This window comes from Acartia tonsa, chromosome 5 (assembly GCF_053477335.1).
Source record: "Acartia tonsa isolate MP-2025a chromosome 5, ASM5347733v1, whole genome shotgun sequence".
NCBI lineage: Eukaryota > Metazoa > Arthropoda > Copepoda > Calanoida > Acartiidae > Acartia > Acartia tonsa.
Genome location: NC_137264.1, coordinates 18,615,939 through 18,641,550, shown reverse-complemented (window position 1 = coordinate 18,641,550; position 25,612 = coordinate 18,615,939). Strand labels below are relative to the sequence as shown.

Genomic DNA, 25,612 nt, shown 5'->3' with positions numbered 1-25,612 from the left:
CCTATTTTTATGTTTATCTCAACTTTTACGGGCTGTACATACAGTACACATTACCTTTCTAAAATTTTCTAATATTCAATATACAAAACTTTGGAATATTTTTTTTGCTTATTACACTACCCCCTGTTTTCCTGAGTCACCCGTCCCCAACACACCAGATACCTTTTTCATTCTCTCCTTAACCATTTTTTATCTAAACAAAGCAACTCTGTAATATTTTTAATGAATTAGAAATAGAAGAAATTAGATCTTTTAATGTTGAATATTTTGTTTTAGTCTGAAAACACAAATATCCATATATTCTATGAATATGTGGATATTGTGTGGGGAATTTTTGTTGTCAATTTAAGGTGCTAATATAGTCCTCAGATATTGGTCTATACGTTCCTCCATGGTCGGGGGAGTATATGAGGTAAAGTCATAATGGGGGGAGAGAAAGGGGTACCGTTATGTTATCCAGCTGAGAGAAACATATACAAGAATCTCTCAAAAAATCCATGTATAATACATCCGTTATTTTATGAGATAAAGAACCATTAAGTTAAATCTTAAATAATTTATTTTTCAAAGTTTGCAAGAATGTGTCCTTGTTTCTTTTGATACCCCCTTTTTTCAATAAAAATCTATTCTTAGAATATTGTTAAATTTTTATGATAAATAATAAAGGGTTAAATCTGTCTGTGTAAAAAGGGGAGGAAAGAAACATTGGATAGTAGATTGTGCTTGTCACATAAGCCTATAAACACGTTCTCTCATATGTTGGTTTACATATATAGGGGCATTTAAAATCTTGAATTGGTTGCACAAATGAGCATTGTCCAAACATTTCTATCAATAGTCTTTATTTACTGAAGGAATTATTTCAAATGTGGTAAATTCAAAATTTAAAGGTACAAAAATTTCATTGAACAGAAACCAATTAAAATTTTTTTCCCTTTAAGGTAGATAACTAGAAGTAGACTTTGAGCCTTCTATGAAACTGTAGTTTCTTGGGGTTACTTTAAAATTAGAGGTTATTCCATTGTATTATTGTATCATGTATTGTGCTATCATTTCTGCAAAGTAAATTCTTTTATTTTTATTTCTGCAATCCCTTTATAAAAGTAATGGGATTTGTGTCTGTCTATAGTGAAGGATCTCACAAACCGTTAATTCGACGATGTTGATCTTGTTAACAGGGAATCTTTGAATAGGTCCCCAGATAGAATATAACTATTTTGGGTCAACCTTAGAAAAAAATTCCATCCTATATTCTGCATTAAAAAACTAAAATTAATGGTGGAGGGTCAACTTACCCCATTCACTTCGCTCAAGTGTAAATGATCGTTCCAGCTTTTTCCCCTCTTAAAGGGACTGTGAACGTAATTTTTTCTTATCTTAATATAAAATCTTAACATTATCTCATTCATAATATCTCACAGATAGAGCAAAACGCGCTTTTGTTTGCTTAAAAAACGGCTTTTTCCGACGATTTTTATAAGGTAAAGGGAAAGGAAGAAATTTTCCGTATTATATAAAATGTGCATTAAATTGCTTTTTTCTCCCATTATAGCTAAAATTAAACTTTTTCACATAGTTCTTGATTTTCCCTACCAGTTAAGCTGACTTTTAACATAATCCTTGCTTTAAACCAATGTATAGTTACTTAGAAATTGATAAAATAAGCAATATTTTTTATTGAAAACCAAATACAATAACACAGCTATAAACAGGTTTTTTTATTAGTATCCAATTAACTTTAGATGGCCCATCTCTCGCCCACCTTTAATTACAAATTTGTAAATAATAAAGACGCAATATTTCTTTATAAACAGTCTGATAAAAGTGTAAACTAATTTCAAAAGTGGGCTATTTTTTGTCCAACACAATAAAAAAGGATATTATTATTTTAAATAACCTATGAGATTCAACCCTTTATAGACAGTGAGGTACTTTTTTGTCATTAATATGAATTTAAAATAGGTCTTTATTACCTAATTACTACGTTATAAAAAAACTAATTGGCAATTTTATATCATAAAATAAATTCTTAACAGTAAGTAAATTGTTTCAACTATATATGACAAGTTAAATATTCCTACAAACATTATAAGAAACAAAAACGTTCAGATTTTCCTTGTTTTTTCCTTTTTCCCTCCCAAAATACCATAAAATCAAGGCATTATTCCTGGATATTTTTGTTAATAGGACGTTTTTGGTTGTTCAGTGTAGTGAAATGTGCTTAGAAAATGTTAAGATTTGATAATCAGATGAGAAATTTTTACGTTCATACTCCCTTTAACATTAAACACCTCGTTAAATGTCGATTGGTATTGTTTCTTATACTAATATGAATTACAGTTTGGGGGAAAATATATCACACCATATCATGTATGTATGGTTCTAACTTGATAGCCTGATATCTAGTTGCCGAAAGTGTACGCAGTTTCCTGGGTGTTTCCTCATCCTAGCTCAATATTTACTACTAGCTACAAATCTTCAAACTTCCCTTAAAAAAATCAAAATTTGAATGTGTAAACGATTTATACATTATACATTATAAATTTGAATTTTTAAAATTTTGATTTTTTTTTTTGAAGTTTGAAGCTTTTTTAGCTAGTAGTAAATATTGAGCTAGGATGAGGAAACACTCAGGAAACTGCGTACACATTCGGCAACTAGATATCAGGCTATCTCTAACTTTGTTCATACAAACTTCAACTTCCCTCCTCTTCTTAAAACCCTTTCATTTAGGTGTGACTTCAAAGGGGCATAGAAAATGTATATAAAGTAAATTCTTAGTAAATGAAAGATCGATAATTATACACAAAAAGGACAAATCCATAAATATTTCCTATTTGACAATGAGCACAACAGAAAGAAAACTTTGAGTAATTTATTTAAAAATTGGATTGGTTAGTTCAAACTAGCAATTTCAAACTATTCCAATTTATTTCAGTTTACAATAAGAATAGTTTTGTTTATTTTCCTTGGGGATATAATTCAATTTAACGGCCTTAGTCTCATTATCACAGCAAAAAAACATAAAAAAATTGTTTCAAATCAGTGAAGAAAATTACTGATTTTTTTATGTTATCTAGTTAGTTAGTGTGAATATTCGTACAAAGTGAATGCTATCTTACACAAAATACTTATGCAATGTAGGCACAATTTTTTTTTATTTTGGTATGTTAGGATATAATGAGCAAGGCTTGATCTTTGACATTCTAAATATGGCATTAAATATTATACGTATTTTTAAAGCGCAGCTTTTCTTAGGGACGGTCCTTCCGTCTGTACGTACGTCAGCACTTTTCCTTTTTTAATATCGTAAAAACTCTGTATTCGTTACCAAAAAGTCCGTACGTCCATTTAAAACATGCTGTTGTTTTACTTTTTTGACAACAAATATTTCTATGTTATAATTATCCTATTCATCTAGTTTATGGAATACTGATTCCTATTACAACAAGGTACATTTTATAAGCAAAGCATCTCTATAATCAAGTCTCAAGAATGTAAGTATGTTCTTAAACAGAATCCTGTATTTAAGAAGATTTTCTACAAATATACTTCCAATTTTGTTTAGACTTATGCATTACTAGAGGGAGTTGTTGAAAGAGGACAAAAAACATGATATTTTGAAGAATAAATTTTGATGATAAAGTTCCTAAAGAATATTATTTTATCTTTCATTGTGATATACCTGTATCATCTCATCTTGTAGGGCAGATGAGCAGACAGAGACACCCTTTCTATGGGTGGTCCCTCCCCATCATTCATATTTGGGTAGGCAAACATTTCCGCATAAATAAAATCATCATTAATTCATATCCTTTTATAAAAGTAACAGGATCTTTGTTTGTCTTCTACCAAAGGATATTACTAACTGCTGAACCGATTCGGTTCTCCTTTACAATGTTGCTTCATATAGATCCTGGGAAGGTTTATTACTATTAAGGGGAATGGTACAACAACCCTTCTAAAAGAGATCGCCCCTATAAAAAAAGCCCACCCAAAGAAAACAAAATCTTTTTAAAACTAAAGTAAAAAAATTTGGATAATTTTTCCACCCCCCTCTCATTTCAAGTGCCCCTAGAGGCCTCTAGGGCGTAACTTATAAATTATAACTTACATTTAAAAAAAAATTATTTCGTCCTGATATCAAAGGATCATTAATGACCCATTCCAAATGGTATATGTTGAAAAAATACATCAAGCTTTTTATGACAAAGAAATGAAAATATAATTATATATATAATAAAAAGCTAGATACTGCACTTGTTAATTTAATGTTTATTGTTTATCCCCTTGCATGTAATTGTTTTCTATTTGTAGTTTAGCACTTGTCATATTGATGTTGGGTTATTCTGATTTTGGCGGTTTTAATAAACTTTTAAAGCAGAAGTGATGATACACCTGAGATCTGGTACAGTATAGTAGTGATCCATTTAAACTTGAACTACTTTTCCTTCCTTCCTCTAGTATTGGTGTCTACAAATTTAACAACTTTTGGTTGTCTAAGCTGTTGAAATTTTGTCAAAAATATGATATTAATTTGTAATAAATTATTACAGAACATTGAGAAATTATTTGGATCAAAGAAGACCATTCCTAGAGAAAACAAATAATTTTTTTATTATGAAAAAGGTTTAATATCCCTCTTCCACTAAATGAAATAGCCTAAAACCTGTGAATACAAAGCTACATTTATTAATTTTGATCTAAGAAAGCTTTTTACTTTGAACAGTATTTTCTTAAAATATAAGAATTGAATACCAGAAATATGTTTTGCAATTGCAACCAAAAGTAATCGAGCAAGACCTCAATAGCATATGGTTTTGTGTGTATAATTTTTATATTATATAAAATTTAGGTTGTTACATGGCCAGGGACCAACCAATACCATTTTCTCTATTTTAAAACAGAGATTTCCTGTCTTAGAACATCATGTTTACATGTTAGCTTCATCATTTATTCCTGGCTTAAGTTATTGTATTTTTTATATGCAATTTTCCCTAAAATTATTTAAAAAAACTTAGTAGGGTTAGATTGTAGCATATGCTAAAGGGATAGACAAGAAAAAATCTATTTGTTCTGTAAAACCATAGATTAACAGATAAAAAGTATAAAGATTCAGCGCTAAATATTGGTCATCAACAAAGCAGACATAATCAAACACGAGCGCTGGTATCCAGAGGGATATATTATATCAAGAAATATTTGGAAGGTTTATGTATTACTATTGGCTACGCCCCTACAGGCTTCTCGTGGACAGGGGGTGGAAGATGTGAGGGTGTGTTGACCCTCCACTTTCATTTAGTTTTAAAAAGACAAACTGATAAACATACCAATCTGTAGGGTAGCTGTGCTATTAAAAATAATTTTAAAGACGTACTATTATTACGCTGTGTAAAAGTTAAAGCATGTTTTTATTTCTTTTAACTCTAATAGTAAGGCCATTTAGCAGAGAATATATTTAACGGTTAGCGAAATAATAAAATTTAGAATAAAAATATGTTATATTTATTGCTAACTGGGGGTTATAAGGAGCCCGCAGGGTAAGAGTTCAGCAGGTAATAGAAAAAGGAGGTAGGTTTTTTTTGTCTATGAGGGCGGGTTTAAATTTTCTAACATAACTTTAATTCATTAATTTGAATGTTTTTATTTTATCAAAATATTTGTGTTAGCTGTGGACTTATCTGTCCATGTTATGTACTGTTTTTATGCGCTCAACTTACATCTAATAATCTTTTTAATTCATTCCTATAAATATTATTGTGTCTTGATTTTCTATAGATAATGTCATCCTTGTTACTTTTAACATAGTTTTTATCATCTGATTTGTAATTTATCTATGACAGATATAAAAGGTCATATTTCAAATGAAGCCTGCTAATCTGCTAATCTATGAACATCTTAATATTGTAGCTACTCTATAACTAAATTTGTGTGTTCAGGAACAATTTAGGAAGTAATACAGTGCTAGTCATATTAGATTCGTCTTTAATAATGAACATTTTATAACAATTTTTTTTAAATTAAAGGATTATTTACTATTTTTATCCCTTAACAGTTTTTTTTAATGCTATAAAATATTTTAGTGTTTTTATAATTTAAATACTTTGTTAATGTCAAAACATCTCTTTGCTCTTTGTACCTTGATTACATTGCCAAGTTTGCTAGAGCCTTGAAGCCCCCCCCCCCCCTACCTTACCAACAGTAGAGGTTAAGTCTATAATTTTATTCTAGAGAAAGTTTTATTATTTAAAATTTCTATATACCCTTGCAATAACAAGAAAAATACATATAAAAGGATGATTTAACTATTTGAAGAAAAAAGTGATTTGTTCTTTAATAAAAAATCAATTGACCGCCGCTGCAGCTTTTAAATCTAGCTTCTGTTTGTTGATTGTCATTTATCTATATTTACCAGCCGCAGCAACTAGCAAGTACTTCTTTTTTTTAGCCGTCAAATTTTTATCAAGCTGCATTACGTAAACATTCTGCATTCCAAACATGTTACCCTTATATTTCAATTTTATCAGTCTTCTGTTTTTGTTCAATTTATCTCTAACAAGGATGACAACATCCATAAAAGCGAAGCACTGAAACGGTAGGACAAACGGACATTAACACTTGAATAGAGTCAGAACTGAATAATCATAATATAAATTCAAAAGGGTCAAAGCAAAATTGTAAGTAAATTTGTTAAAAAACTGCTTGATTCAGGATAATGTTTATGGACATACTTACATTTTTAGGACTTAATTATAGAGTTGCTTCGCTTATCATATTATACTTTGTTGTCCCTGGAATCAATATACCAAAAATCAGATCAATCAGATGATTAGTTCACATAAAAATTTGTTGTTAAAAAAGTAAAAAATCAACATGTTTAAAATGGACGTACGGACATTTTGGTAATGATTATAGAGTTGCTACGATTTCTAAATCGTACCTAACTACTACAGGAATCACCTTGCAAAATTTGAAATCGATAGGACAATTCTAACATGTCTAAATGAATGAAAAAAGCTATCCGTTACGGACGGACGGACGTACAGACGGACCGACCCTAATTATAGAAAAGCTTCGCTTTTAAAAAGACTGATCGGAAGAGAACCAAACTAGTGCTCTAAACATTTTTTTCGCAACTGTTTGGCTTCGAAACCGATTAATATCCGCTAGATTAGAACAGGTTCTGAGCCATACTGAAAAATGAAGTATTGTATCATATTAAAGACAATTTTCCACAATTGATAAAATAAGATCATAAAATCAATAACATTATAGTTGACACTGGGCTTCGGAAGTTCGGACCCAAGGGGCCATCTGAAACTTTTCATTTTAAGAATTTAGTCTAAAAATATCAAATATTTATATTGATTTTCACCTGATTTAACAATTTCTTTATACCTGCTTACTACAAATCTTAACAACTATAGTAATAATAAAAATGCTATTGCACTGAGAGGATGAGTAAAATGAGATACTCCATTAAATTCATTGTAATTACAATCATACATTTACACATGTAATTACTTTTTTTATTCCTATGTGTTCTATAGTGATAATTTTCTCTTACTCACTCAGTCTGTCTGTCTGTCTGTGGGTTATTTAGCAAGTAGTGCAATGCTTTAAAAGTAATGGCTAATGATCACTTTTAATATTAATATATGATGTATAGTGATAGTATTTTCTAATTCTGACTGTCTTGTCTCTGTTTGCATTGTAAAAAAAGAAAGGTAATTAGTGATTAAAAAATAACCATTCTTATTTATTATTATGTTATAAGTTGATCATATTCTCTCATTTTAACTATATACCTAACTTTTTTCTGTAACCAATGTACTACATGTTTTCTTTAAATTTTAGTGTATCTTTTTTAAAATACTGCTAGTATTAAAAGTTTATCAAATTTGATTTTAGAAAATTTTATGTTTTCTACATTTTACTAATTTAACCTTACTCAAAAGTACAAATTATTTACTGTAAAAATTCAAACCCTGAGTTAACCCCACCCACCCCTATCCCCTTGTCATTTTTACACTTGTTAGTCTTTATAATTCAATATAGTTGTAATTTTAAGGTACAATTATTGATTAGTTGTAAGTATTATAGTACAAGTTTTGGATTTATATAATTATTAACTAATTAACATATGATTGCCAAATTAAATTTCAATCATTAATTACGTATTGAAATGTTTATAACACTTTTATAAACAAGGTATACATATATATATATGTCTTTTTAATCAACTTAGAAGCAGCTTATAGTGCATATAACGAAATGACGTCATACATTACAAATGACCAACGATACAAAGGCTAATATACAATACATGGCCTATTGGTCATTTGTATTGTATGACGTCATTGTTTCATAGGCACTATAAGCTGCTTCATCAACTTAATAGTTAACTTAAGGACATATCCTAGTTGTATGGTCGCTAAAAAGCTGTTACATCTTAAATGAGAAGTAAAAAAACCTAAAAATGTTACAACTTTATAATTATCACTTCAATTATATATAAAGAATGTAATATCCAGTTTTTTATGGGGTTAAAAAGTAAATGCTTATTAGACCCACTTATCCTTGACAAAAATTAGTCATAAGCCAATGAAAAAAGAAGATATTGATGACTAATATCTGTCAAGTGTAAGTAGGTCTAATGAGCATTTTTTTAAAAAATATTTTCACCTTTTTCTAGTACAGGGTGCGCCACATAAATCCGGACTTTTTTCAAACGGCCATAGCACCAAAACTACTTGACCAATCATGACGTTTGACCACACTATAAAAAGCTTGGGTAATTACCTTTTTGCCCATAAAAATTTTTAGACGATGGAGGACGTGTTCTCCGAGCTGGCAGCGCTTATGTTCAACATGGCAGAATCGAAACGCGCAGATAGTTTACCCTGGATTCTTGACTAGGGCCCACTAAATGTGACCTCAGCCCATCTGTAGGTGAGGTAGAGTTATGCAACTTGCTGGGGATACTGTTAGATACACAAGTAAGACACTAGAAAAGACTAGAGCTCTCTATCTGAAATGGCTTGGCCGTAGTACTCCATCAAAGTGAAACGTGGCAGATTTTGAGATGTCAAAAACGTCAAAAATCGTGAAAATTCGTGAAAATTTCTCGGTTCTCGACTACATGGGCCCATTTGTAACCTTAAAACTCGTTTTAGACTATGTGTTGCGATGATAACCCTAGCTTAATCTTCATGCCATTTCCAAAAAAGTATTGAACGTTGTTCTAGCTTAATTGTGGCCCAAATGAGAGCCGCCGTGTCGAAGAGTAGCTTGAAAGATGGGTGAATTTGGATCCTGCAGTTACTCACGTCCCTAAGGAGATATGGCCTCCCAGCAGCCCCGATCTTCATCCAATTGACTTTTGGGCCTGGAGCGCCATTAAAGCATGAACCAATAGACGCGCCCATACCACAAAGACCTCCCTCATTGCCACTATGAAGGAGAACTTCGCCAGCTTGGACAGGGACATGGTGACCAGGGTCTGGGGGCGGTTCAGGGGGCGGGTAGAGGCGGTGATTGAGGCTGGCGGCGATTTTATTGAATAATCTAATAGTCATATAGCTAGTTTGCTTCCCAGTTTTTAAAATTCAATAAAATCTTTAAAATTGACGATTTTATGTTCATTTTTTTAAAAATAAGAAAAAGTCCGGATTTATGTGGCGCACCCTGTATATGCCTACTTTTAAAATATTTCTGTTTGATACTAAAGACTTAAGAAAGCTAGAAGAACAATAATTATTGATAAACTCGAGGAAAGTTCATTTTAACATAATACTGTGCAAATCGGACCCGAATAAGGCTTCTATGATATTAAGCGACCTTTTGAATTTTACATTAGTAAAATTAAAACATATAAGTCTTTCCAGGTTTTCTGAGATATCTGGGAGGTGTCGGCAAAGAAGAAATGTGACAGCAGCTAGCAGCCATGGCTTTCAAGGTTTCTATAATCAAAATTGTAAATGTTCAACTGTACAGGTAATCTCCTTATAAAAGTAAACTGATGTGTGTCTGTTTGTTTGTAGTAAAAGATCTCGCTAATGCTGTACCAATATTCTCCTTTAGAGTGAGCCCTTTTAAGTTCTATATCAATGTTTATGTGATAAGGATTTTTATTTACCTTCACAATTACAAGAGAAATAGTCTGATTTACAGAGTGTGACTCTAGATTATTTGTAGTGTTCCATTAGCGTAACTAAAAAACATCATTTCAGATGTCTCAAAAGCCATAGAAATGACGTGAAAGCATTGAAAAAACATTTTTGAATATGTGGAAGAATTAAACATTATATGCCGTTTTTTTCAAAAATGCATAAAACAATAATTAAAATTAATTATAACGATGAAAGTTTTTTTTATTTACATCAAGTTTTATCATCCTTTTTAACCATTTCTTTAAGTATATAACTACTTCGTTTTATTTTTGTCAAACTAAATATAATCATTTATCTTTTTATAGCCAGATAAAGATGAACCAACAAGAAGTAAAAGGTCCGCAGGTAATTAAGAAATCTCAATCTCAGTCATAATATAGATAATAAAACTTATATTGTAGTTGTTTTTAAATATAAACAAATGCTGAAAAAAATAGAAAAATAAAAGATAAGGAAAGTTACATAGCTTTTATTCTAGTAAAACATCCTTTCAAATTACATTTATTGAAGATTATGAGTCTATGATGTTTCTAATAAAGTAAAACTAAATTTTGATTCAGCAAGTGACTACAGAATTGTTGGTGGCTATACAGCTGCCAAGACAAAACCATGGGTTGTAAAACTTTGGCAGAAGCAATATCAGATTCTATGCGGAGCATCTGTTATAAACAAAAGGTACAAATTTAGGTTTGAATATTCTCTTAAAAGCTAAAATATATATAAATCTTCTAAAAAATCAAAAGGTCAGACATTGTTCAAATTTGTATTTATGAATATTTATCTATTATCACAGTCTAAGTTTTTGGCTCTTGTAAAAGTTATAATATTTATATATAAAAGTCTTCAAATCAAATCCAAATAAATTAAAACGTTTTGCTAAATTTGTGTTTAGGTACCTACTAACAGCATCCCATTGTGTATGTACTCCATACATGCCATGTGCAGAGGGGAAACCAGCATATATTCCTTCAGAACATCTTGTAGGTATGTGTTTATGCTAACAAATTTAAGAGCTTTTGACAACATAACTGTTTTTCAATATGACAATTCTATACTTGAAAGTCCTGGATTTGAGTTGATAACTGGAGAAAAAACTTATTTTCATATAAAAATGATTTATTTACTTATATTTTAGCATATTTGGGAATCAATTCTAACCCAATAGAAGTAGATAACAGTAACTATAAAGGTAAATAAAATTGTAAATCATAATAAAGAAGTAATAAAACAGTTGTTTAAATTTTTACAATTCAAGGAGAAAAGAGTTTTGAGTATGAAGTGGTGGCTGTTTTAGCTCATCCAGATTATCAGGTTTGAAAATAAATTTGATTATAAATAACAATATATTTACCTAAATTGCTTATTTGTAGGGTGGTAGCAAAGATATTGCTATTGCAAAGTTAGCAAGAGACATAACCTTCATACCTGGTATTCTCGAGCCAATTTGCTTGCCATCAGGAGATGATAGATCTGATATTCCTGCATCAGGTCAAATTAAATTTTTAATGTTGATCAAATCATGTCAATCTGCTGGGTTATTAAAATACAAAACTAATATTTCATTAACAACTTTTTACTGCCTATCTATTACAAAACCTAACTAATTTACATACAAGAGGCTTGGCCCTTAAAGGTGAGGAAAAAAAACCAAGAATAGCCTAAAACCACGTAACTGTAGATATATTCCCTGAACAGCACAACCTAATCAGTTTAGTGGTTACTAAAATCTTAAGTTTCAGATGGACAGGCAGACATAGTTCTACTTTTTATTACAGATAAGTTCCATTTAGGTGAAAAACTGTACCTATATGTAGCTGGCTGGGGTAAGACTATAGATTCTTGTACCACAAATGAATATGGACCAATGAGAAATCTCAAATGTGAACTGCCATTTATTTACAAGGTAATACATAATGAAACTGATATTTGAAGTAAGATAGCTGCTGGGCAAAGAAAAATAAAAAGATAAAACAAGTAGTAGATAAGGCACTCATCAATGAACATCCATGGGCTTATTTTAATGAAGATCTAGAAAACAATAGAAATTGACTGAAGAAATAAAAAATTATGAATGATTTGGCAATCAAAATTCTTGTACTTATTTGTGATTTGTTTTCATCAGGATCGGATAAAGAAAACATGTAGTAGATCAAGATCTCCAAGTGCTTTTGTTGATATTTGTGCAGATTTTAGGAGGTTGGTAAAAATTTCATAATTTAAAATCTAAAATCATTTAAATCATTATCTGTGTTTATTCCCTATCTATTTATTAAGATTCTTAGCATAATTAAAAGCTGAAAGACTTTTTATTATTATATATTTTTTATTCTAGTAAACTGCCTGATTTGTACCCAAAAGAAATTGGTCAGCATATAGTAATTGAAAAGGAAGGGCATAGCACTGTTTGTTACTCCACACACTCTGGAGACTTTGGATGGTGCAAGGTATAACATCTTTACCCGGCTGTTAGTAAACTCATTAATGTAGTATTAAACTTAAATTTTCGAATATAAGAATTTACATATATTGTTAAACATTTTATTTGATATTTGACAAAGAATATTGAGAAATACTGTTCCTGTTTTAATATATTTATAAACTAAAGTTAGAATGGAAGAAATATGATTTATTTCGAATAAGCTTTGTTGGGTTCGCGTGCACTGATCATTGTGATGAATATGTATAGAAATGGACATAGACGTCCAAGGGGGGGGTAATGGGGTGATTACCCCCCCCATTTAAAATTTACCCCTACCCTGGGGGTGCCATAGGCACCCCCAACTATTTAGGAGGGGGTATTTACCCCCCCCAAACAATTTTGGGGGGGTAAATACCCCCCCAAAAATAAAAAATCTCTAATAAAAAAAAATTTTGCGCGCTTCGCGCGCATTTTTAATACTATATGTTTAATAAAATTTAAATTACCCCCCCCAAAATTTTACCCCGGGGGTAAACTAAATTTACCCCTGCCAACAGATTTCAGGGGGGGTAATTACCCCCCCCCCCCAAGCAAAGGGGTAAAAAAACTTTTTGCGGCGCGCTTCGCGTGCCATTTTACCCCCCTTCAAAAATTTTTACCCCCCCCAAAATAAAAAGCTTGGACGCCCCTGGAAATGGATTTAGAATACATGAATATTGTGAGAAATTCTTGCAGACGCTAAAAAAATGTTTCACTCAGAACAATACCCCTAATCAACTTACCTTTTGACCTTATTCTATTCACTCCCTTAATCATTGATAAATATTTGAGGACTAAATTATCTACCCAAACTGACAACAAAAACTCCCCTGCCACAATATCCACATATCATATATCCATTTGTGTAGGTTATTGAAACAGACAGAGAGTTTGACGATAACTGGGGCTGGTGTAAAGAATCTTGCAGTCTTTTTGCAGGTCCTGTTTGTTTGTATTGGTGTTTGACTTTTTGCACCTCCTATGTTCGACATTTTAATCAGACTTAGGGACCCACAGGGAGTTAAAGGGGTGGTCACTCTCCATCAAAAAAAAAAAATAAATTGAAAATATATTATATTTTACCCCCAAATAAGAATTTTATCTCCATGGGCACCACCACGATTTTTTTTTTTTGGGGGGGGGGGAGTTGTATGTCTTTACAACCTCTAAAAGTTGAAAGCCCTAAGTTTTAAACAATTTTTATTTCTTACCCAAAATGTGGGGTTATACCTCTTGGGAATTGTTTTCTATTTTGGGGTAGGGGGTAAAAAATATCTCCTACACAATAACTACCCCAAAAAAAGCTTTTGCGTAAAGAAAATCTTTAATGAAATTTTCTTATTTCAGAAAATCGAGGTACAGCTATGAAATTTTGCAACTAGCATTCAATTTTTCAACCAAAATTTGGACTTTATATTGTGTTTAAAATTTTAAAAGCCTAGCAACTTTATATGTGTACCTCTAAAATTCCACTGTTTGAACAGATCTAGTTCAGTTATCTACTACTTTACAAGAAACTAAATTGGAGGTAGGTTGATAGATTTTATTCTAATTGTAAATTTAAAATTCAAGTTTTAATTAATTACTTTTAATTCTTATAAATATAACAAATCATATGTACATAAATGAAACATAAATAATTTTTGATTAATATTTTCATGAATATATTTATAAATGAAGTATAAAACTTGATGTAGATATAAGATAAGATATATTCTATTTATCATTATAATAAAAATTATTTGTTTTATCCAATTGCGTCAATATGTATTATAAACACTGTTCCTCAATGTATTTTTAAGACTTTCAAGTTTATGATATTTCAAACAAAATTGATTTGAAATTTAGATTTAAGAATAATGAAAAATATTTCTTCTTATAAAGTTTGCATTTAGTGAGATAAAAGTAAAATCCTACATTTAACTGAGTACAAACAAAATATCTTGATCAAAAAAGGAGACAGTCTTCTAATAACATTCTTATTTGTTTGCCTATTATTTTTACACTTTGTCATTATAGTGAAACTTCTCTACAAGTATGAGTAATGATTAAAAACCGTTTTTAAAGTTATGTGGTATAACATTAAAATTACGAGATAAAAGTTGTGACCTAAAAAAGGCATTTGATGGTGTCTATTGTGCCCCACCGGGCACTTATGGGGGAGGGGGCAAAATTTGGCAAAATATTCAAAATGTCCCCCCCCCCCTTGACAAATTGAATCGCATGTCAAGTAGGCAATATGACTAACTTTTTGACGTTAGTAGCCTTTAAAGAGAACACAGTAATAGTGTCTGACTGATTATGACGTAACAAGAAAAATTAGCCAATGAGAGGCCGTTCTGACCGATGGTAAAATTTATAGTGGCCTCTCATTGGCTAATTTTTTTTGTTACGTCATAATCAGTCAGACACTATTACTGTGTTCCTTTAAAGATCGTGTTTGATATCATTTATATACAAGGTTCTTGGTTTGAGTGAATGCAAGGCATTAATCACTAAAGGCAAGGAATGTCCCTTTTTTTAAATTCAACAAAAAAATATTTGTTTCAAAAAAATTTGCTCTCATAATCAAACATTGTTTTACAAAAATACATTCCTAAAGTAAGAAAAAATCAAAAGTTTTCTTATTAGTTGGCTAAATATCTTTGCGGATATTGATTGGTTGGTTCCTTGAGTTGAGCGTCCAAACTTTTAAACCACTAATTGTAATCAATAGAAGGTGTAATTTTGTGTAACATCAATTTATCGGACACTGTCTTATCCCTTTAGATCCCTATTTAAAAAGATCGACTTTTCAGTGACCCTTGACTCAATTGGACATCTATGATTTACTTTTCATGATATACTTTACAATTCAAAATAAAAGAGTTTTAAAAAGACATTGTTAGGCAAATACAAATTTCTTGGAAGATATGAGATATGCGCTGGAAGAAAGAAATATTTTGACAAGACTACACTATACAGGCATGGGATACTGTGCATAAAAAGTAAAGTAGCTATTATGAACTGGTTTGGTTTTGCATTACATCCAATTATTGTCGGGGACAAATTGTGTTGAATCAAACCAAAGAATTTAAAAATTGTTTTGGTAATTATTTAGACAGTGGCTTGATGTTAATAGTACAGGAAAAATATATACTTTACTAAGGGTGTTCAATCAAATTTAAATAAACTATTCAACTTCCATTACCAATATATGGATTGATGGGGGATGGGGGATTGCAAATTATTCCAAAATCTTTGTGGAATTTCTATTGCATAGAACAAACCCTTGGATTGCAAGGACTTTATGTGGAAATTCTGTTTATGACAATGAGTTAACTTGCACCTGTTTTAGGCCAAGGCACAGGGGTAGCTATAGGTCACCTTTTCAACATCTCTAGTTTTGACCTACAATTGACTGAGATTCTAACTAATTAATGATGTATATTCTGTGGTATTCTATGTGAACAGGGTGGATGGGAACAGCTATGTCAAATCTGGAGAGGTTACAAATTTCCTAGGTGGATTAATTATTTCTATACTGATCTTTATTTATATTTGTTAAAATCATTTTTTGTTCTTCTTGTGACTGAAGAGAAAGCCCAATCTGTCCCGATTTTGTATCACTTTTAAAAGTGCGATTCCAGTTACGTCATATACGTTTCGGGAAAGAAAAAGGAAAGAGGGGAAGAAAATCTCTTCAAAAGAGATGGGAGAAAAGGGAAGAGATTTTCTTCCCCCTTTCTCTTTTTATATGACGTCACAGGAATCGCACTTTTCAAAAGTGATACAAAATCGGGACAGATTGGGTTTTCCGTGACTGAAGGACCCGTTTTAATCCAACGGAAAAGAATCGGATTTAGATTGATGCTGGATATTGAGAGGGGACATTGGTCTGTTTATTACACTAGTCCCAAAATATTATAATAATGATTTCTTATTCTTTGGCTTAACAACGTTGAGGACTTTTAATGATTTTTGATTGGTTAGTACATTAAGTTGAGTGTCCAAGTTTCAAACACTAATTTTAATTTACAGAAGGAGTATTTTTGTGCGTCATCACTGATGCCAGTGTCTTATCCCTGTAAAACTCTACTGTATCAACAAACAAAATTAGTAACCAAACATCATAAAATTGAATTAGGAAAATTAAGATCTCACTAGACATGATTGCCATATAAAAGGATTTGATTAATTTCATTGAACTTTTATTTATCTCTTTCTTATTTTGAAATGGTAGTACAATACTATTTAAACTTTTAGGTTTAGATGAGAAATGGGGTGGGGAATATCCCTTTGATTTCTATATTTCTGGTACTGACTCATGTAATGGAGATAGTGGAGGTATTCAGATAGGTAGAGAGATAGACAGACAGAAAGACAGACATACATACAGACAGAAAGATAGACACCTAGACAGAAAAAAAGAAAGCAAGGCTTGCAGGAAGGAAAGCAGGCTGACAGGAAGTCAAGAAAACAGACAGACAAATAGATAGACAGATAGACATTTAGACAGATAGACAGTTAGACAGATAGACAGATAGACAGATAGATAGTTAGACAGATAGACAATTAGACAGTTAGACAGATAGACAGTTAGACAGTTAGACAGATAGGCAGATAGACAGATAGACAGATAGACAGATAGACAGATAGACAGATAGACAGATAGACAGATAGACAGATAGACAGATAGACAGATAGACAGATAGACAGTTAGACAGTTAGACAGTTAGACAGTTATACAGATAGACAGTTAGACAGATAGACAGATAGACAGTTAGACAGTTAGACAGATAGACAGATAGACAGATAGACAGATAGACAGATAGACAGATAGACAGATAGACAGATAGACAGATAGACAGATAGACAGATAGACAGATAGACAGATAGACAGATAGACAGATAGACAGATAGACAGATAGACAGATAGACAGTTAGACAGATAGACAGATAGACAGATAGACAGATAGACAGATAGACAGATAGACAGATAGACAGATAGACAGATAGACAGATAGACAGATAGACAGATAGACAGATAGACAGATAGACAGATAGACAGATAGACAGATAGACAGATAGACAGATAGACAGATAGACAGATAGACAGATAGACAGATAGACAGATAGACAGATAGACAGATAGACAGATAGACTGATAGTCTGATAGACTGATAGACAGATAAATAGATAGACACATACAGAGATAAAGACAGGCAGACAGGCAAAAAGATAGACAGACAAAAAGACAGAAAGACAGACAAACAGAAATACAGAGAAACAGTCAGACAAACTGACAGGTGGAAGGCAAACATGCAGACATGCAAATAAATAGACAGACAGACAAACAATAAGAGTGAGATAAATTAACTTAATTTTAGGTCCCGCGTATACCTGGCAAAATGGTATTCCAGTTCTTATTGGTGTTGTCTCTAGGTAATAACTGTAGCTACTCCGTCAAGAATTTGGAGTGGGGACAAAACACCTAATTTAAAAATGCCTAACTAAAAATGCCTAACTAAAAACACCTAAGTTTAAAAATACCTAATGTTAAAAACACCTACGTTAAAAACACCTAATTTAAAAACACCTAATTTATAAATGCCTAATTTAAAAACGCCTAACTAAAAATGCCTAACTAAAAATACCTAATTTTAAAAATGTCTAATTTTAAAAATGCCTAATTTAAAAATACCTAATTTTAAACTATCTAAACGCCTAATTTAGAAATTCCTAATTCTAAAATATCAAATATTTTCACTAAAATACCTAAAATTTTGATAACATTAATCCAATTTTAACCCAACATTAACCCTATTTTTTTTATTTTACCCCCCCCCCCCCATTTCAAATTTACCCCAACCATTTATGAGGGGGGTATTTACCCCCCACAATCAATTTTGGGGGGGTCAAAATAAAAAATCTCTAACATAAAAAATGTTTGTGCGCTTCGCACGCATTTTTAATACTAAATATTTAATAAAATTTAAATTACCCCCCCCCCCCCCCAGAAATTGTACCCCGGGGGTAAATTTTGGGGGGGGTAAACAAAATTTACTCCTGCCAACAGATTTCAGGGGGGGTAATTACCCCCCCCCCCCAAGCTAATTTTACCCCTGGGGTAAAAATTTGGGGGGGGGGGTAAAAAAATTTGCGGCATGCTTCGCGCGTTATTTTACCCCCCCCAAAAACGAATTACCCCCCCCCCAAAAAAAAATGCTTGGACGCCCCTGCATTTTACAATGAAGCTTCCTGTATGTCATGGGATGGTTTATATGAGGTTGGGAAGGTTTTGGGGAGGTTACCAACACCTTCCACTGAGAAATCACCCTTTGAAAAAATCCCCCCCCCCCTCCGTTTTTAATATTTCTTCAATCTTTCTTTATCAAACCAGAACGAAAATAGAGATGATTAACTATCACCCCCCAAGAAAAAAAAGGGATGCTAAGGCTACTTAGGTTAGGGAAGAAACCAAAAAAAATTTAAATTCATTTGTTTCCTTGTCCTTCAACCTTTGAAATTCTGGAGGGGGGGGGGGTCATGAACCCTCAATCCCCCCCCCCTCCCCCCAAAGACTTAATTGAATTCCCCTCCGCACTGCAATCGCCCCTAGAGGCCTCTAGGGGGCGTAGCCGCCGGTTTAATGTATTTAAGAACAGTTTTAAGATATACTTAAAATTAGGTTTTTTTATATTAGGTATTTTAAAATTAGGTATTTTTAAACTTAGGTATTTATAGTTAGGTGTTTATAAAATTAGGCATTTTTAAAGTTAGGTGTTTTGTCACATTAGGCAATTTTAAAATTAGGTATTTTTAAATTAGACATTTTTAAATTAGGTATTTATAAATTAGGTGTTTTGTCACATTAGACATTTATAAAATTAGGCATTTTTAAATTAGGTATTTTTAAATTAGGTGTTTTGTCCCCACTCCAAGAATTTTATCATTTTTATCTGCCTATTAACACGCGATATTTATTAGTGTGTAACAGTGTGTATGTGTGTATTTGTATAGAAATAATAATGTGATGCAACAAAGAAAAAACTCTAAAAAAGAATTGTGATAATCACACTGAAAAAACATCACTTTTGTGTAGAGACAGAGACAGAGAGGGGACAATTGGCTGTTTATTACACTAGTCTCTAAAGTTTTATAATAACGTTTTCTTATTCGTTAGCTTAAAAACTTAGGGTAAATTTTTATTTGTTGGATCAATAAGTTTAGTGTTCAAACGTTTTAACCACTAATTTTAATCTATAGAAGGGATAATTTTGTTTATTTACATTGGGTATGCATCTCAATTTATTGTCCATTGTCTTATCCCTTTAGATCCATGGACACAAGAACATATCCTAGTTAAAGAGTAGCAAGGCTTCAAATAGGACCTGGACAAATTTGTCCATGAATATCTCATAGTATTAAAAGTCTAGACACTTTTTATGAAAAAAGAACGACAAAATAAAAACAGTAATATAAGTGCGGACATAAGGACGTTTATACCTAATAAAACTAGAGTAGCTGCGCTACTTATCCAACACATATTCTGTTTAGAGGTTTTGGATCCGGTCAGATGAATGGATGCGCAGAATTAAATTATCCTGGAATATACACAAGGTGATTGACGACGTCCAAGCTTTATATGTTTGAGGGTTTTCAAATGTCTTTTTTTGAAGGGGGGGGGGGGGTAAATACTTGAAGGTGACATTAATAAAACAAGGACGGTTACGTTCAACTATTTCTGGGCTGTTACATATAAAAAGAAAGATAGAGAAGGAGAGATAAGGCGAGATTGTTGGATAGCAGGGATGCGAAATATCAAATAACAAAATAGTGCAACATAACTATGTTTAAAGACGAACAGACATTATTTTTATGTAGATATTTTTAATACACAATGTTATAATTTGAAATTAGTAGTATAGTTCTATAATTACTTGCATCTTACACCAGATTTATGTTCTATAAGAAAGTGAACTCTTTAGCGGGCTAAAATAACGATCTCCCCCGCCCCTCTCCTTTACCCCATCCTCTCTGGATAATCGGCCAGACCAATAAATGCGGGGAAAATTGTAACCTTAATTTCGACAATTTTTCTCCTGTTATATTATCCACGTATATTCTACATCCATCATTCTATATTTATACAGGTTTAAATTTTAGAACTGCCAAGTTTTTGGATTGGATTCATGAAAATACGAAAGATGGAAGCTGCTAATTTTAGTTTTAAAAATATATAAATATTGATTTCAATGTAACAATGTAAGTGAGTAGATTATCCTATAATTATTAATTTGTTTTTTTTTGCTTCATATTTTAAAACCTATAAAGTTTTTACTTTTGTATTTCCTACGTATTTTTCACTTATCTGTCTTTATTTTAGATCTCAACTCAACTTGTTTAATTTAGAATATCCTTACCCCTAGTTCTCTACATTCTACTTAAATCTTAGCTAGTGTCAAAAGTCCATAAACAGGTGTAAAGTTTTCGTTGCACTCCTCGCATTAATTTGCAAAATCTCTTGAGAAGCATAAATTTTTAGTGAATTGTTATAAGTTCAAAAATGAATTTTCAAAATAACAAATGCAGAAAATGAGAATAAGGAAAAACAAAAATGTCCAAAAGTGGGACAACTAAATTTTCCAGTAATCCCCTTATTATGAACATTTCAGGTTAGGTAAAGTTAAAAAAGGGCTAAGAAAACACCAACAGATAAGACCTCCTCGCTTGGCTTTCAAACATTTTTGTTTAAATCTTAAAAAGGAAGTAAAAATTTAGAAAATCTGCACTTCATAATGAAAGCAAGAATTAAAGAGCTAGAAAGAAAGATTTACTACAAGTTATTAGCCAGTTTAAAAGATGATACATAAAAAAAGCTAATTTTAAAAGCAATCAATTAAGGAACACATTAACCTACATCCAAGAGAATATTTGGAAAAGCCATGATGCAAATGAAAGAAAGAATGAAAGAGCTATAGATAGAAAGATATACAATTTGCTAGCCAGATATCTTACTAGATAGATAGATAGGGGAAAAGCCAATCTGAGGGAAGGCAGTAATTTTGTTAAATCTTTTATTAAAGGGTAGCGGTTATTTGAGCCTATAATAAACATATCAAAACTTACAACCAGCATTACTAAAAGCATTCACGTAGGAGCAAAGAAATTAGGTAAAAAATGTACTCCGTCAAAAAAGGTTGCTTTATGTAGACTCACAGTTTCTTAATTTTCTTTATCTCTGTGTTGACTAAAGTAGGGCCTGACCCATTATCAATTTCAAGATGTTGTCTTAGGGGTAATTGCAGGGGCGTCTAAACTTTTGTATTTGGGGGGGGGGGGGGAATTTTTTTAATGGGGCCGCAAATTTTGTTTAAATCCCCCCAAAATTTTTACCCCGGGGGTTAAATTTGCTTGGGGGGGTAATTATCCACTCTGAAATATGTTGGCAGGGGTAAATTTTGTTTACCCACCCCCCAAATTTAATCCCGAGGTAAATTTTTTTTTTGGGGGGGGGGGGAGGGTAATTTAATAGTTATTTCTCGCATCGTATTATAAACAGCTTTCCGTGGATATAGAATGTACAATTATAAGATTAAAACCAGTTTTTTTTTAGCCTCGAGGTGCTGATAAAATTTGAGTTTATTGAGAAGGAAATAGCAGTTAAAAGTTTTATAGGGCATTAACATCAGATTTAATATAACTCTACTTCCTAATTCTAGATATTTGGGGAGGGGGGAGTTATTAACTTAAAGGTAAGGTTAAGCAATTAATAATAGACGACTGCAGGGTTAGACGCTATTCAGAAAGAAAGGCTAAGAAGTAAAAAGTTTGTTTGTTTCTTCCTCTAAGGATATGAATGCCAGCAAACTGATTAGGTTAGCATTTTGTGGGAAGCTTTATACTGGTTCCAGGCAGGTTTCAAACCATTCTAAAAATGTAATTTTTTGCCTCATTATCTATTCCTTTATTTATGACACATACAAAGAGGTCAAAACCTAAAATGTGGTAAAAATTGTTCCTACAAATTTAACATCATTTTTGAATTAAAAACTAATTTCAGCGCTCCTGCCCAAACTATTTTGCGTCCAAGATTCAAGGCTAATAATTTGGGTAGTCTAATAAGGGAAGGCACAAGTTTGTAAAATCAATACCAAGGAGTTTAATGTAAAGGAAGGAAGGTAATTCAGGAAGGGAGGGGTTATTGAAAAGTAAATCATCCTGGTACTTAAAGATTTTTTAAAAAACGTTCTAAAACTTAAGGTACTCTTACTAAATCTTGATTAGTTGGTTCAAGTTAGCAGTATCCATACGTTTTAACCTATAAAATTAATCTAAAGATGGGGTAATTCGCTCAACATCATTAGAGATGTACATTAATTTATCGTTCATTGTTTTAAACTTTAAGATCCCATTATTTGATTATAAACTGCTGAACGAGAAAAGCTGCTGAAATTTCTTCACAGGAATCCCCCTCGCAACTACTTTTTAAATAACTTTCAATTTGTCTGCCTTTCTTGATGTAATAAAAAAATTGTGCAAAGCTACTTTTTTCATGTTGACATCAATTTTGACAAACTATTGTTGATTTTCTACAATTAATTTTGTGCTTAAGTCTAAATGGTCTACCTTAGGTATTTATTACCTTGTGTGCGACTTTTGATGTATTTATGTGTGTGTGTGTAAGTATATGCATTTTGATGTATATATATGTGTGTGTGTATGTGTGGGTAAAAAAAATCAGGAAGCTTTTATTCATATCTTGGAAAGAAGGAACCGATTTTTAAAAAGTTAAAATGAAAACCAACATTTGAGCCTATATCTTATACAGAAAGAGATTTTCTTCCTATATGTTTCTAGATGATCTATTTGGGTTTTTGAGAGAGAGGGGGTGTCCCAACACTGCGGAAAATAGCTTTAAAAGTGAGTCGATCTTTCTAAGTTTCTAAATTTAAAATGAAAATTTGCCCAAAACTTTCTTTTAAGACCGATCTGTTAGATTCAAAGACATTACCGTGAACTGCAAATATAAATTAACTAGAGGTGTTCTAAAATTATCCCGCTATTGGCTAGATTGAATATTAATCTTTTTCTTCCATTGGCCTATCTCTGAATATTTATATTTTTCTTCCATTGTCCTATCCCTGAATATTAATCTTTTTCTTCTATTGTCCAATCCCTGAATATCAACCCAACTACAAAAAAAGTTAATACACATAAATATTACTACGACTTTAGTTTCATTTTTTCATCATTTTTTAAAGATTAAATGTCCCACTCTCACACTTTCCTTTCCTTCTGTCTTTTTTAAATTTCATTATTTTTATTTAAAACCGTATATATAAATTTTTCTCTCTTTCTTTAAAATATTTTAGGATCCTAGTATTTTTTTGTTTCAAATTATCGTCCTGTAAGGGTTAAAATGTTTAGTTAAATGTTAAATTTTAGTTTAATATCTGAACACATTACAGACGCGTTGCTAGTATCAAATATTTTAAAACTAAGTTTTATTTGATTTTCTATTTTATAAATTTAAATTTTCTATTTTATGAATAGAAATTTAATACTTTAGTATATAATTCAAATAGCAACATGAAATAAAAAAAAGAATTTATTTTTCATAGAGTAAGTTAATGGGTATTAATGTTCTGGTTAATGAGAGTTTATTATGGATTATTGGATCACTATGAGTATTAAACAATCTACTATTGGAAGACTCGAGCTCATTTATAGACGTTTATTTCCTATATAAATCTGTCAAGGATCTTGATGCAATAAAGCAAGCCGTTATATAAAAAATCTGTCAAAAATAATTCATAAGGTAAAAAACAGAAAAAGTAGTTGCTCATATAGGTATAGAATGAATCTAAAAATGCAAAAAATCGACGTGTACTAAATTTCAAGATGGCTGCGCAACTCTATTCACAGCTCATTCTCACTCACATACACAAAAATATCTCTTCTGGTCTGCACACAAAACAACCAAAATGAAATTGACGCCTTTATATATAGGGTTCAGGGCGTCCAAGGCAGTGGCGTGCGAAGCACTTTGTCTAGGGGGGGGGGGGCATATTGAACATTTAGCAAAATTTTGCCCCCCCCCCCCCCCTAAATCAAAGTGCCCCTATTTTAAATAAGGGCGTTTTAAGGGGGTGGGATTACTTGATTATGGGCCTTCTAATCCCTATCCCTTCTTCCTATATCAATGTCTAACTTTTCCTACACTAGTTAAAAATATTATTGGTCATATTTGAGAATTTCCAAAAAAGGTAAGATTAATTAAATGATAAGTTTATAATTGGCACGAAGCGGCAAAAAATTTTTGGGTTATTCTTGAACTTTTGGAAACATTGTGACAGTTTTGCTTTTTGGAGGAGGGAGGTGGCAAAATGGGGCATTTTTTTCACCAGGGGGGGGGGGGGCAGGGGGGGCGTTTGGGGCGCTATGGGGGGGGGGCAATCGCCCCAAGTACCTCCTTTGTTCCGCACGCCACTGGTCTAAGGAAGGCGGGGAGGTAAAATGGTGTTTATCCTGCCCGCGTGACGTAGGCATTACATTAGGTTACCCCTCCCAAAAAATTGATAACTTCATTTTACACCCCTGCAAAAAGAACGCTTGTACAGACTTGATTAGGCTTATATTTTAATTTAGTTAAGATATTTTTGTCTGTAGGTTAAAATCTTGCACACCAATCAACCGATAGAGTCCTTTATTTTATTGATGTTTCAAACAGCTCCCTGGATGGTTTAAGGAGACTTTATTCAAATAGAAAAACACTAGATGATAGTTGTGATCCACTAGTTGGTTAAAATGTGTATATTACCATGACTGGCCTTTAAAACAGGGACAGACAGAAAGGAGTAAATTATTTTTATCTTATCTACACTTGTAAAAAATAAAAAAAAAATATATTTTACTATTTGAAACCAATGAAATTTATTATCAGAAATGTAAGAACACTCTTGTAATGTCTTGGGTAATCTCTCTTAACCTGCCTAAT

The 25,612-nt window shown here is 31.9% G+C and overlaps 1 protein-coding gene and 2 long non-coding RNA genes across 3 annotated transcripts; all 3 read left to right on the top strand.

The window, feature by feature from the left end:
* The first annotated feature begins 7,419 nt into the window (after positions 1-7,419).
* LOC145320042 (trypsin-7-like) lies at positions 7,420-13,998 on the top strand. The gene is made up of 13 exons (XM_080162480.1): positions 7,420-7,516; positions 9,888-9,996; positions 10,478-10,517; positions 10,733-10,847; positions 11,065-11,156; positions 11,308-11,361; positions 11,428-11,483; positions 11,543-11,660; positions 11,963-12,075; positions 12,295-12,368; positions 12,505-12,616; positions 13,500-13,574; positions 13,978-13,998. The coding sequence occupies exons 1-13, from the start codon at positions 7,458-7,460 to the stop codon at positions 13,996-13,998; spliced, it is 1,038 nt and encodes a 345-aa protein (XP_080018606.1). The 5' UTR covers positions 7,420-7,457.
* A 60-nt stretch (positions 13,999-14,058) lies between these two features.
* LOC145318921 (uncharacterized) lies at positions 14,059-15,617 on the top strand. Its single transcript, XR_013879586.1, has 3 exons — positions 14,059-14,158; positions 15,092-15,131; positions 15,519-15,617. It is a non-coding gene; the product is annotated as an uncharacterized LOC145318921 (long non-coding RNA).
* A 392-nt stretch (positions 15,618-16,009) lies between these two features.
* On the top strand, positions 16,010-20,179 carry LOC145318920 (uncharacterized). Its single transcript, XR_013879585.1, has 4 exons — positions 16,010-16,133; positions 16,876-16,956; positions 18,000-18,054; positions 20,170-20,179. It is a non-coding gene; the product is annotated as an uncharacterized LOC145318920 (long non-coding RNA).
* Positions 20,180-25,612: the final 5,433 nt, after the last annotated feature.